This window comes from Trachemys scripta, chromosome 2, assembly GCF_013100865.1.
Source record: "Trachemys scripta elegans isolate TJP31775 chromosome 2, CAS_Tse_1.0, whole genome shotgun sequence".
In the NCBI taxonomy this organism is placed as follows: Eukaryota; Metazoa; Chordata; order Testudines; family Emydidae; genus Trachemys; species Trachemys scripta.
Window position 1 is genome coordinate 77048396 of NC_048299.1, and position 14445 is coordinate 77062840.

The following is a 14445-nucleotide window of genomic DNA, read 5'->3' on the forward strand; positions in this document are numbered from 1 at the left end:
CTCTGCATGGGAGTGAATTACACGCAGTATGCCTCCATGAAATCACAGGACTGGAAGGGACCTCAAGAGGTCACCTAGTTCAGTCCCCTGCCTCATGGCAGGACTAAGTATTATCTAAACCATTCCTGACAGTGTTTGTCTAACCTGCTTTTAAAAATCTCCTATGATGGAGATTCCACAACCTCCCTAGGCAATTTATTCCAGTGCTTAACCACCCTGACAGTTAGGAAATTTTTCCTAATGTCCAACCTACACCTCACTTGCTGCAATTTAAACCAATTGCTTCTTCTCCTATCCTCAGAGGTTCAGAAAAACAATTTTTCTCCCTCCCTCTTGTAACAACCTTTTACATACTTGAAAACTGTTATGTCCCCCCCCAGTCTTCTCTTTTCCAGACAAAACAAACCCAATTTTTTCAATCTTCTCTCCCAGGTCATGTCTTCTAGATTTTTAATCATTTTTGTCACTCTTCTCTGGACTCTCTCCAATTTATCCACATCTTTCCTGAAATGTGGCATCCAGAACTGGACACAATACTCCAGTTGAGGCCTAATCAGCGTGGAATAGAGTGAAAGAATTACTTCTCGTGTCTTGCTTACAACACTCCTGCTAATACATCCCAGAATGATGTTTGCTTTTTTTGCAACAGCATTACACTGTTGACTCATATTTAGTTCGTGGTCCACTATAACCCCCAGATCCCTTTCTGCAGTACTCCTTCCTAGGCAGTCATTTCCTATTTTGTATGTGGGCAACTGATTGTTCCTTCCTAAGTGGAGTACTTTGCATTTGTCCTTACTGAATTTCATCCTATTTACTTCAGATCATTTCTCCAGTTTGTCCAGATCATTTTGAATTTTAATCCTAACCTCCAAAGCACTTGCAACACCTTCCAGCTTGGTATTGACTGCAAACTTTATAAGTGTGCTCTCTATACCATTATCTAAATCATTGCTGACGATATTGAACAGAACCGGACCCAGAACTGATCCCTGCGGGACCCCACTCGTTATGTCCTTCCAGCATGACTGTGAACCACTCATAACTACTCTCTGGGAATGGTTTTCCAACCAGTTATACACCCACCTTACAGTAACTCCATCTAGGTTGCATTTCCCTAGTTTGTTTATGAGAAGGTCATGCAAGACTGTATCAAAAGCTTTACTAAAGTCAAGATATACCACATATACCACTTCCCCCCTATTCACAAGACTTGTTACCCTGTCAAAGAAACCTATCAGGTTGGTTTGACATGATTTGTTCTTAACAAATCCATGGTGACTGGTACTTAACACCTTATCTTCTAGATGTTTGCAAATTGATAGCTTAATTATTTGCTCCATTATCTTTCCAGGTACAGAAGTTAAGCTGACTGGTCTGTAATTTCCCGGGTTGTCCTTATTTCCCTTTTTATAGATGGGCACTATATTTGCCATTTTCCAGTCTTCTGGAATATCTCCTGTCTTCCATGACTTTTCAAAGATAATCGCTAATGGCTTAGATATCTCCTCCGTCAGGTCCTTGAGTATTCTAGGATACATTTAATCAGGCCCTGGTGACTTGAAGACATCTAACTTGTCTAAGTCATTTTTAACTTGTTCTTCTCCTATTTTAGCCTCGGAGCCTACCTCATTTTCACTGACATTCACTATGTTAGACGTCGAATCACCACCAACCTTCTTGGTGAAAACCAAAACAAAGAAGTCATTAAGCACCTCTGCCATTTCCACATTTTCTGTTATTACTCCCCTCCCCCCCCCGCAATTGAGTAACAGGCCTACCCTGTCCTTGGTCTTCCTCTTGCTTCTAATGTCTTTGTAGAATGTTTTCTTGTTACCCCTTATGTCTCTATACATTCTCAATCTGCTATGCTCTGGTTCTGCCTTCCCTTTACAATATAGTCTAGTCTTCTTAAATTTTTCAGTCCAAACAAACAGTCTGTTTCAATTAATTTCTTAGGTCTTAAGAACTTAAAATGGAATTCAAGCTGATGTATAAAACCATTATAAAAGTATTACTGAAGGGTTTTGGAAAGCTTCATAGGAAGGCTCTGTACGGCAATACGTGTCATAAATGATGTGGAGTGAGAGTAAAAAGTGTGGCCAGATACTTCAGAGACCTCCTTGATAATACCCCCAGCCCACACGAATAGTTCTAATAAAAAATGTTTGTGTAACTGAAATCATTATGAAAGTTGACAAAGTGAAATCCCCATGAACAGATTTTATTTTTCTTTAAATAACTGTGGTGGGAACAATGACATTTCCATTGTTTTTCTTTATGTTGCTTCAACTATATAGTTCCTAGCGGAGTTCTTGTAGTGTGAGTGCTTCTCTTCCTCTATGAGACAGAGACTGAGCCTAGAACTAGAATTCCCCTAGGAGCTTTATGGCAGGAGAAATAGAAGAAAACAGAGTAAAAAAAAACCCATTGAAGAGCCATAAAGAGGGAGCACACTCTTAGGGCTTCATCCTTAAACCACTACCAAGTATAGTGGTTACTGACATTGTCACCATTGTGACATTGTTATCTATGGTAGTAGGCACTATGCACAGTAGTGTTGTAGAATTAGGTCCTCAGTTACCTCCTACAGAGCAATTTCTCTAGTTTCCTTTCAACAACGTATAGTCTCAGCATGAAATCTGAATCCCCAAAGTCTGATATTTGGAGGGTTTCTATATCCACTTATTAATTTTCCATCGCTCACCACTATATTCCAGTTGTACTTATCCACCTTTATTTCCAGTGAGGTTGAAAGAGCAGACACTAATGCTGCTCCTAAAGTGGTTAAGCTGGCAAACTTTCAATTATCAAAAGCACTTAAGCATCAGATTTTTAGAACACCTCCTCAAACACACTTCATCATCCATTCAACAAAGCCAGAACTAGCCCCTATTTTGATTAAGTATCAAATCTTTACCAAATTGCCTTTCCGCCTTGCTGCTTTTTGTCGCATTTTAAAGGATTTTTTCCTCAGCTGTTCAGCTTGTTCATATCTGAAAATAGTTATTTAAAATGTTAGACACCATACATGGCAACGGTATACATTTTGGATTAGATTTTCAAAAAGCCACCTAAGTGACTTAAGAGCACAAGTCCCCCTGGAAGTCACCTTTCAGGTTTCAGAGCAGTAGCCGTGTTAGCCTGTATCAGCAAAAACAATGAGGAGTCCTTGTGCACCTTAGAGACTAACAAATTTATCTGGGCCTAAGTTTTCATGGGCTAAAACCCACTTCATCAGATGCATGAAGTGGAAAATACAGGAGCAGGTATAAATACATGAAAGGATCGCACGTTTTGTCAAAGATGGAAGTATGCAAAATGCTTATGATTGCGTTAGGAGTGTTAACAGGTTAGCAAGATTCTTCTGTTACTCCTCCTTCTTAGTGGGTGTTGGAATCCTGCATAGAAATGCTGACTATGTCTTAATTCCACCCCAAATATAAACAGATACAAGTTGCTTTCTGCATAGAGAGAACTGGTGAGTAAGACAAAAACTCTAAAGGCAATGCTAGAAACTTTAGTTTGAAGGAGAAACTTAGGCTGAACTATTATGTTATTGCCTCTGCCCTTAAAAGAAAATCCCCAAGAAAGAGGAGTGAGTTTGAACACAAATCTAGAGTGCGTTCTGCAACTGAGAAGGTAAGGACTCAGAGTCTTGGTTTTCCATGATTTGGTTGGAGAGTAGTTTGCAGAGGAAGAAAGAGGAGAATTTTGGCAGTTTCCTCTAGAATTACATGCAAGTACAAGAACTTGATCTGCAGAATCAACAGTACAAACTGTACCAAGGAACTTTTTGAATGAGTGTTACACCAAAGTACATTTCCCGGGGGAGGACTCCTTACCTTTCTCCCCTCACCAATATCACTAGCCTACTTACAATGAACACTGGGAAAGGATTTGCCTCATAAGAAGTGTCAGGATATCTTCAGTATATTAAAGTATGTTTTGGAGAAGAAGGATGGTCTTGTCTTAAGGCACTGGATTAGGACTAAGGAGATCTGGGTTTTGTTCCTGGCTCCACCAGAGACTTACTGTCACATTGGAAAGGTCACTTAATCCATGTGCATTAAGTATTAAGGGTAAATCATTTTCGCTACTCCATAGACATGGTGTTAAAATAAAACAAGTAGGATTTGGATACATTTATTTTTCGGAGCACCCATAGAAATCTTCAACCAGACTTGTAAATTCTACCTCCACATTTGCCTGGGGCTAGTAATTTGTTTTTGATGGACAAGTAAAATATCCTTAAGATATTTTTCCCTGTTATCAGTCACCCAGTAAAGATAGGTGAGTAGATGCTGCTGCTCTTAATAAATAAATAAATAATAATAAATACCATCTACCTCCTGTGTTTGGGTTGGTAAGAATTCACAACTATTTTGCGAGGGTGACAATTGTACCAATACAAGGGCATTTTAAAAAAATATTACTTTGTTATAACTATATATTTGAATAATACACAAATATGTTTACTAATCTTTTTCTAGACCCCCAAAAAAGTCTCCTCCTCCTCTTGAAACAAACAGATAGTGCTCATTAATATTAATAGCAGTTCTGCACATGCATCAAAAGGAAGTTAAATGTATTAAAATGTGTAATCGTAGAAACAAATAGACAATGTAACAACCTCAAAAGACTTGCATGTTATGACAAATCCAGGAAATCACCAATACTATTAACCTTACTTGTTCTGTTTCTGGTATAATGTTGCAAGTGCATCCAGTTCACGAGCAACCCTGGGATGTTCAGCCCCATAAGCATTTTCAGAGATTTCCAGAGCCTGCTTATATAACTGCTCAGCATTTCCAAACTTCTTCCACTGCACATAAACTCCTGCTAACTGATGGAGGGACTGTGCTACCCTGGGGTGATCTGGATCCAGTGCAGTCTCCCGAATTTCCAGAGAACGCTGCAGAGGAGCAACTGCCTGTAATAAAGGAGTTGAGAACGTGACTAGAGCAGGTAAGATAATATACAAAAAACACTGCAACACAAACATCTTATCAAGCACATACTATGCTCTGCTTAAATTCCTTGCTTGCTTGCTGTTACAAGGTATTCCCTTTGTTCCTAGATGCACTTACCTGGCTGAGAAGGCCTAGATCTTTTAAGAATCGTCCCAGAGTTTCATAAAGATCAGCCAGACAGATCATACTTTCCTCTCCCTCGCAGCTTTTCTCATATTGCTTTAGAGAGTCAAAATACTCGGCTGCCATTGAACTCTTATCTTTTCCGACAAGCTGCCAGTAACTCAGTAATTCTGCAAAATGCCCCCTGTTTTAACAAGAAAAGTAAGTAGTAAAATACAGAACACCAAATCTCCGTGCTCAGAACCAGCTACGCTGCTGGATGGCAGGGTGCAAGGAAGGGGGAATATGCATGTCAGGAATTTTCTCTCATGCTGCAAAGTGGCTGCAAAGCAGCTCTGTGAAGGCTACTGTAGTCCAACAGTCAGAATGACCTATGCAGCACCTTACTGGTCTCCCAACTGTGAAGCAGTGGAAGGACAGAGGTCTCTGCATGACAGTGGATTCACTGCCCCGCCCCAGGCGCACCTACATACTACCATGTTCAGAGCACCCACAAACAAGGTTCACGCTACACCGGGATATACCGAGGTGCACAAAAGGGATAGGCTGCAACAGAACAGCACTGGTTCCCATGCCTTGGGTGCTTTGCAACCAGCCAGCCAGCAAGGGTATCCCATAAGTGGTACCTTACTAAATATCGCCATATAACTTTATACTTTGCTATTTCTCACCACTCTTTCAGTTAGCACCCTTCAGCCAGCTTTCAATCCCTACTATAGGGTTACATATTGGCCTAGTTAAATTTCTTCCCATATTTGTGCATTTTATCATTTCTATTATTTATTTTTTAAAACAAAACATTAAGGACACTTTATTTCATGCCTTTAACTGAACACGAAACCATTTCAATATGTTTGTACATACAAAGGCCCTGGCTACTCTCTTACCTTTTGTAAAGATTCTGAGATACAAAGAGGTTCAGGAGACACTTGTGTAGTTTCTGCTTGTTGCCTTGTTGTTGGAAAAGCCAAGGAAGTTCATCTGCACTTCTCCAAGTCACTCTGCCTTGACTAATGGAAGAAAAGCAACCAAAATAAAACCCCTTTCCATTCCTAACATTTAAAATTATAGGGCTTGCTTTGGAAAATATTAAGTCATACAAGTACATGGACAAACAACTAGTTAGCCTCTTATATCACCAATTACCTGACTTGTGTATGCAATTTCCCACCCCCTTTTTGTGAAAAGGAGGTTTATAATATGAAACTATTAACTACAGCTTGAATCAAAGATCCAAAGTCTGTCTTTGACTCTTTACAGATTACAGATTATTAACAGATCTACAAAACTCATGAAATACAGGGTAATACAAAAACAAAATGTCCCCAAGTTATCCTTAGACTGGTCAGCACACCCTCGTTTACTGACATGTTTTCATGCAAACAAAAGTTTTACAAAAGGGCAAACCCTGTACCCTGTGCGTAGCCTGAATTTCTAGGATCTGTGCCCAAATGGTTCACGAGAGCTGAGGAAGGTATTGTTTCCTCCACCATAGATTGCTCCTGTGTTCTCAGGCCTACAGTACCTGTTTTTTCTCTGTGTCCCCCCTCTCCCTGGCAGATTAGTATGGCCATAAAGACTATAACATTTCTTGTGTTCCGAGGAGTTCTGAAATACCTTAACTGCATGGTGAAGTAGTCTATTAGTTTTTCTCTGTAAGTAGAAATAATATTTTGACCTTCTTCCATGTATTCTAGTCCCACCGTTTCCCAAGCCTGAAAAAGAGAGTTATAGTACTCAATATATGTCTGTTACATACTAACAATGCATGGGGCTCCCTACAAGACACAAGTGGGAAACAAGGATCTTATGCTGAGGAATTTTAAATCATTTTTTTTTGCTAAAGGGATCTTCAACTTGAAAGCAAATCAATTTTAAAAAAATGAGTTAAGAGACACTACAAAGGCCCAAGGGATTTAAGAAGAGGAAATATATCATAATGTGGGAGAGGGAGTGGGGAAAGGAGGAAGCCTGATATTTATTTTTCTCAGGAACAATAATTTCATTGGGTCTTTCATGTTCCCCTTGACCTTGGGAACTTAACTCTTTTTGTTGCCACTAACATCATAGTTCTCAAATAGCCTCCCAGGCTTTGCTGGGAAAGGGGAAGATAATGGAGGTACAACTAATAATGTATATTTACTTTTTGTTAAACTAATAAAGTTATACATTATTGGCATTCAGCTATAAACAAAGTACTAAATTAGGCTAAAGCTCTTAGATTTATCACTTCTTAAAAATTATCATCCTCCTTTCCCCTTCAATTCTGGCTTGATTTTTAGTAAACAATATTTTCTAGGACTGCTAGAGATAGCAATCAATGAAAAAGCAACTTTTGAATGCTGATGGAGAACAACATTGATCATCCTGGTAAGAATTCTCAAGATAGCAGCCACTGATACCAGATCAGAACTGAAGGGAGAAAGAGTGGGAGAGAAGACAAGCATGTAATCAAAATTATGAAGTTTAAAGGCTATCTAGTTAACCACCAGAGCTAGAAATTAATGCATAACTGGCAACTTGGGAATCTCCCACTTTCCATGGTGTACATCATTTATTTCTAGTCTTGTTGGTTCTCTAGACCTTAAAAATGGTCACATCCTTTAGACCAGCAGTGCTCTTTAGCACTGGTCCAGGGCTTCTAATAAAGGACTGGTCCTGGACCTTGGAGCAATGAATTTTTTATTCCTAGGAGGGAAAAAATACAAACACTTAGTATGGCTTTGCAACCATCCAAATAGTCAAGAATAATGCAGGCACACAAAAAAAACCCACTTTGTAGACTAAGTCAATGACAATTACATAAAAAATTAAACAGATTTATATAGTATACTTGTGTGTCTAAGGGAAGACAGAAGGCCATACTGCTTTGATTTACCTTGTTGTAAATCTAGAGAAATATAAGTGGATTCAAAGTTACTCTTGGAGTTACACCAATTTATTTAAGAGCAGAGTTTGGTGAAATATTTCTAATTTAGTGGAGTATTATTTGCATATGTCTAAATGTATGGAATCTTACCTGGAGGTGCTGAAACTTTAGCAGACCACAGCCATATGTCAGCATACACATCTTGTGCAGACTGTGAACTAGAGAGGCTAATACGGCACAGGATAGTTCGGGATAAAGTTCCATCAGCTCTGATTCACTCACTCCATTGTGGCTAACACTGATGAGACAGAGAACCTGTGTAGCCAAAACATTCATGTTTTCATAAGTTTAACAACTGCTCAATGAGTAACTCAGATATATTGAATCCCAAGACAAATACTGAATGTCAGGTTTTAAAACATAATATAGGATTCCTTGATACATTTAGTACACAAAGTACATAGTACAGTTACTGGGGGTGGGGTGGAAAACAGGCTTCACAAATTAATTCCACCTAAACATGAAGTTATGGATGTACAATTCAGGCAAAATTCTGCTAGGTTACTCTGGAGTCAATTTTATTGGCTTCAGTGGAATGACTGAATGATATACTGGAATAAATAAAGGCAATATTGGGCCCAACATGGCTTATAAGACATTGACTTCAGAAATCTTTCCAAAAATATACAAAACCATGTCTCTAGTGAACATTGTTACCCAAGCATTCTAGAAATATTTATGTAGCCTTACCTTTAATACAGTAACTGATTTCAAAAATAGAGACGATTTAGATTGGAAACATTATAGAAAGGGTAAATTATTCATCTTTGGGGTCCACATAACTACGACTGTTACGCAAATTTGTCAATTTCCATTTTACTACAGCAAATTAAATACATATTTTATCCTTTAAAAGGTGTTTTGTTGAAGCAATAAGGGAACTTCAGAGATTGCAGTTGTTCGAGATGTTATACAATATACAACAGTACAATATAAATATCTTAATCTCATAAGAACTCCATGCACCAAAATTGCCTGCAAATACAATTATAAGTATTACTGCTTTCACTTTCTGAGACAAATTTGTCCCTCATGTAACTTTAATGAGATGGATTTAGCTATTAACTTTTTTTTCTTCTTAGAATAACCCAAATATTAGATACTGGCTCTTGAATGTTTGTGGATCAATATCTTAACAGAAGGGCAACAAGATGGAGCAGTACTTAAGTGTCTGCTATAGACCACCAAATCATACTAGAGAACAGGATGACTGGCTCCTTAAGCACCTATCTATAAAGTATAGAGAAAAAAAAGCTGTTATTATGGGGACTTCAATTTGAGTGACATATGAGCGCTCATGCTGCCAGTTCTAAAATGTCCTCAGAATTTCTAAAAGTTACAGATGATTATTTCCTAACTCAAGAAGTGTTTCATCTAACACAGGGGAATTTTGTATTAGACCTTTTCTTGACTGAGAGGAATTGATCACAGAACTAAATATTTGTGGTTGCTTAGTTTAAGTGAACATCGCTTGATTATATATGTTAAGTGCAGAACAGGACACAGTCCAAACTAACGCTATATATATTTGGCACTTTAAAAAGGGCCAATTTCACACAACTGAAAACAATGATGAGTCAAGTCAACTGGGAGAAAGAATTTACACAGAAAGATGTGAATGATAATAGAGAACTGTTTAAGAACATTTTACCCAAAAAACCATAATGCAAAATGAAAGGCTAAACTGGTCAAAAAACAACCCAGCTTAGAAGGGAAGTACCAAAAAAAAAAAAAAAAAAAATCAAACCAATACATAACAAATGGAAAAAAAGGGAAGCTGATGGTAATGAATATAAATCAGAGGCTAGGAATTGTAGAAAATTGATAAGAGAAGCAAAAGGACGCCAGGAATAATTTATGATCAGTGGAATTAAGAACAATAATAAGGAGGAGTTTTTCAAGTATATTGGGAACAAAAGAAATCCTAACAATGGTATCAGTCCATTACTAGAGGAAAATGGTAGAATTCTCAATAATAATGTAGAACAAGCAGAAGCATTTAAATACATATTTCTTTTTAGTATTTGGAAAAAAGCCAGATGATGTAGTCATATCATATGATGATGAAATATTTTCCATTCCACCAATAACTAAGGAGAACATTAGACAGCCGTTACTAAAGACAGACATATCTAAATCAGCCAGTCCGGAAAACCTGAGTTTTAAAAGAGTTGGTCGAGGAGTGCTCTGGATCATTGGTGCTGTTTTTCAATAAGTCTGGAAATATTGGGAAAGTTTCAGAGAACTGGAAGAAAGCTAATCTTGAGACAATATTTAAAAGCAATAAATGGGATGACCTGGGTAATTATATGCCAATCCACCTGATATCTATCCTGGACAAAATAATGGAACTGCTGATGCTGGACTCAATTAATAAAGAATTAAAGGAGAGTAATACAATTAATGGCAGTTGACATGGGTTTATGAAGAATAGATCTTGTCAAACTAACTTGATATCAATTTCTGATGAAATTACAGGTTTGGTTGACAAAGATAATAGTGTTGATGTAATACATTTAGCCGTCTATAAGGCATTTGACTTCGCACCGTACAACATTTTGATTAAGAAACTAAACTAAAATAAAATCAACATGGGACACACGAAATGGATTAAAAACTAGCTAATTGATAGATCTAAAAGGGCTAATGTGCTCCTTGGTGTATAAATAGGGAAATATCAAGTAAGAGTAGTGTTGATATCATCTTTACTGTATCCAGTTCTCATGTCCACAATTCAAAAAGGATGTTGATAAATTGGAGAGAAGAGCCACAAAAATGACCAAAGAATTGGAAAACATGCCATCTAGTGAAAGACTCCAGGAGCTCAAACTATTTAGTTTATCAAAGAGAAAGTTAAGGGGTGACTTAATCACAGTTTATAAGTACCTACAGGAAGAACATAACTTTGATAACAGAAGGCTCTTCAATCTAGCAGACAAATGTAAAACAAAATCCAATTTAGACAAAATTAAAAAGTAAGGTGCACATTTTTAAGAGTGAGGGTAATTAACGACTGGGACACCTTATCAAGTGTTGGGGTGGATTCTCCATCTCTGTAAATATCTGAATCAAGATTGGATGTTTTTCTAAAAGATCTGCTCCAGTTTAAAGAGGAAATAATTCAGGGAAGTCCTCTGGCCTGTATTACACAGCGGGTCAGACTAGATAATCACCATGATCCTTCCGGCATTATATTCTATGAACCTATGAATTATAGCTTTGAATCAATGAAAAGTCCTCAAATACTTTCTTTTTATTTAATTCACAGAAACTCATCCGGAGGAAAGGGAACATGTTTCTTCCAAAAGTTTCCATTGCAATGTTTGCTTACCTCTCTCATAAGGTGTTTGTCTTTATCGTTCAGCATGGATTCCTGAACTGATCTCAGAACAAGTCCGTACAGTGATCCTGTATCTTGACACTGGAAACACTGTTGAAGGATTTCATCAATATTTCCTGCACTTCCAGCACTGAGCGAATGGACAAGATTAGCTTTTTTAATATGTTAAATTTGACAACCACAAAGCGCATTTAAGCTATTAAAGATCTTCATCTTGTGAAGTGCTATGTGCCCTCAACTCCTACTGGCTTCAGGACATTTCTGCCACCCCAAGCAAAAAAAAAAAAAAAAAAAAGCTGCGATCGGCGGCAGCAGTTCAGCGGCAGGTCCTTTGCTCCTAGAGGGAGTGAAGGACCTGCCGCCCCCGAATTGCCACAGGTGTTGCCCCTCTCCTTTGGCCGCCCCAAGCACCTGCTTGTTAAGCTGGTGCCTGGAGCCGACCCTGCTTCAGGAGGTGCGCAGCATCTTGCAGGATTAGAACCCAAAGAATTTAACACCTGAACACAACTACCAACATATGCCATAAGTGTCTCCCTTTTGTAATAAAAAAAAAAAGCAGTGATACCTTTACTTTAGCAGGCAACAGAATGGGAATAAGATTATATCACATAAAGAGACAGAAACGTAAAACTGGATGCTGCGATTTTATTTATAGAATCATAGAACTGGAAGGGACCTTGAGAGGTCATCTAGTCCAGTCCCCTGCACTCAAGGCAGGACTAAGTATTATCTAGACCATCCCTGTCAGATGTTTGTCCAACCTGCTCTTAAAAATCCCCAATGATGGAGATTCCACAACCTCCTTAGGCAATTTATTCCAGTGCTTAACCACCCTGACAGTTAGGAAGTTTTTCCTAATGTCCAACCTAAACTTCCCTTGCTGCAATTTAAGCCCATTGTTTCTTGTCCTAGCCTCAGAGGTTAAGAACAATTTTTCTCCACCCCCTCTTGTAACAACCTTTTATGTACTTGAAAACTGTTATCATGTCCCCTCTCAGTCTTCTCTTCTCCAGACTAAACAAACTCCATTTTTTCAATCTTCCCTCACAGGTCATGTTTTCTAGACCTTTAATCATTTTTGTGGCTCTTCTCTGGACTTTCTCCAATTTGTCCACATCTTTCCTGAAAGGTAGCACTCAGAACTGAACACAATACTCTAGCTGAGGACTAATAAGCATGGAGTAGAGAGGAAGAATTACTTTTCGTGTCTTGCTTGCAATACTGGTGGCTAATACATCCCAGAATGATGTTTGCTTTTTTTGCAACAGTGTTACACTGTTGACTCATAGTTAGCTTGTGATCCACTATGACTCCTAGATCCCTTTCCGCAGTACTCCTTCCTAGGCGGTCATTTCCCATTTTGAATGTGTGCAACTGATTGTTCCTTCCTAAGTGGAGTTCTTTGTATTTGTCCTTATTGAATTTCATCCTATTACTTCAGACCATTTCTCCAGTTTGTCCGGATCATTTTGAATTTTAGTCCTATCCTCCAAATCACTTGCAACCTCTCCCAGCTTGTAACCCTTTCCAAATTAATACTTTTATTTTATAAAGTGCATCTCCAGCAGCAACTAAGCAACTAAAAATAAAATATTTAAATAATAAAGAACAAGCAGCAATTGTGAGCCACCAATCACAAGCGTCCTCCCTTGGAGTCTCTAAAGTGAGATTGATGGTCTTTCAAAAAGATATGTGCTGGATCAGCCACAAGTTGTTGTGCTCAGTTATGTTCTTTGACACAGTAGGGAGGATGAATCCTCTCCACCTGCAGAATTACAGGGTGAAATCTTATGTGCTGTATTACGCAGGAGGTCAGACCAAAGGATCATAGTGGTGCTCCCCTGGTCTTAAAATCTTATGGACTCATCTACATGGCCCCGAAGCTTGGACTATGTGAGTGTGAAGTGTTCCACTGTAACTGTCCCGTGTGGACATTGCTAGCGCAAACTAAAAGGTACTTAGTTCACATTAACATAGACCTGTTTGAAGAGAAATACGTTAATGCACAGTAGGTACCTTTTAGTTCATACTAGCAGCAGCATTCTCATGGTGCACACTGGAGTTTACACCCCCATAGTCCACACTGCAGCGCAGTGTAGACATAGTCTAGGATGCAAAGCATCAGGCACATGAGCCCACAGACAAAGCACCTCTCAATATAAAAGGAATACTTCCCAATTAATATTTAAAAAGGGAATAAAGGGACTGACAGCTACAAAAAGAAGAGTGAAGCAAAAGGATGGAGCGAGACCTCGATTCAGAATAGGGAGAGGATAATATACTATATTCAGATTCAGCGGGTACCTAAATATTTAGCATCCAAATGGGATAGACCATTAATTCTGTATAGTGCTGCTTTCTTTTCTTTTTTTTATAGCAAAATGGGGAAAATAACTTTCTATTTTCTTCTGCTAAAGCAGTTTCATCTCAACAAAGAATAATTCTTTTTCAATTGAACATTTTCTGATATGCTGATAAAGCAATTTGTATTTTTAAAATCTACAGACTCGCACAGTAATGTCAGGCCATCTCAACTTACCAAGCAATCATTTTGCCCAAAAGAGTGACATACAAAGCATTGCAAGTTGTGGCAGAACGACAGTGTTTCTCAAGTTTCTTCTCCTAAGACAAGTGTTTAAAGAAACATTATAAGCCAATGTAATATTAAGCACTCTGAGGAGTTAAGGATTTGACACTACAACACCGATTGTGGATGTTAAAAAAGCACATCATGACTAGTGTACAAAATGTTGTGTGTTTTTCCATGATGTGGGATATATATAAGTGGTGGCTTCCTTTCAAGTTAAGGATCAAATAGGGCTAGATCATCTCAGGAGATGATCAGCACCTTGCTAGGATCAGGCTCCATGGAAAGGATTCAAAATGGCTTCCTTGCACATGTCCAAGCATTTTTACTCCAAATACATATTATACTAAAACAGGAGGACATGTCTGCAGAAAGATGGGTAAAAGTATAGTTCCTTTACTAGTAATTTATACTATTCCATCCATAGGCACCAACTTTCTCCGGCGCCGGAGGGTGCCCGCACCCTCCTGCCCCTTTCCCTGCCCCTGGCCCC

General features: G+C 38.4%; 1 protein-coding gene across 1 annotated transcript in view; it reads right to left on the reverse strand.

Moving 5' to 3' along the window:
- The window catches only part of NPHP3 (nephrocystin 3), a 40926-nt gene that overhangs the window by 2461 nt on the left and 24020 nt on the right, over positions 1-14445 (reverse strand). Inside the window, exons 15-22 of the mRNA XM_034760932.1 lie at positions 13905-13987; positions 11357-11495; positions 8116-8280; positions 6714-6811; positions 5984-6106; positions 5091-5280; positions 4692-4933; positions 2921-2996 (exon numbers count right to left, since the gene is read on the reverse strand). Of these exons, the coding sequence (XP_034616823.1) occupies positions 2921-2996; positions 4692-4933; positions 5091-5280; positions 5984-6106; positions 6714-6811; positions 8116-8280; positions 11357-11495; positions 13905-13987 (1116 nt within the window). The remainder of the gene's footprint in view (positions 1-2920; positions 2997-4691; positions 4934-5090; positions 5281-5983; positions 6107-6713; positions 6812-8115; positions 8281-11356; positions 11496-13904; positions 13988-14445) is intronic.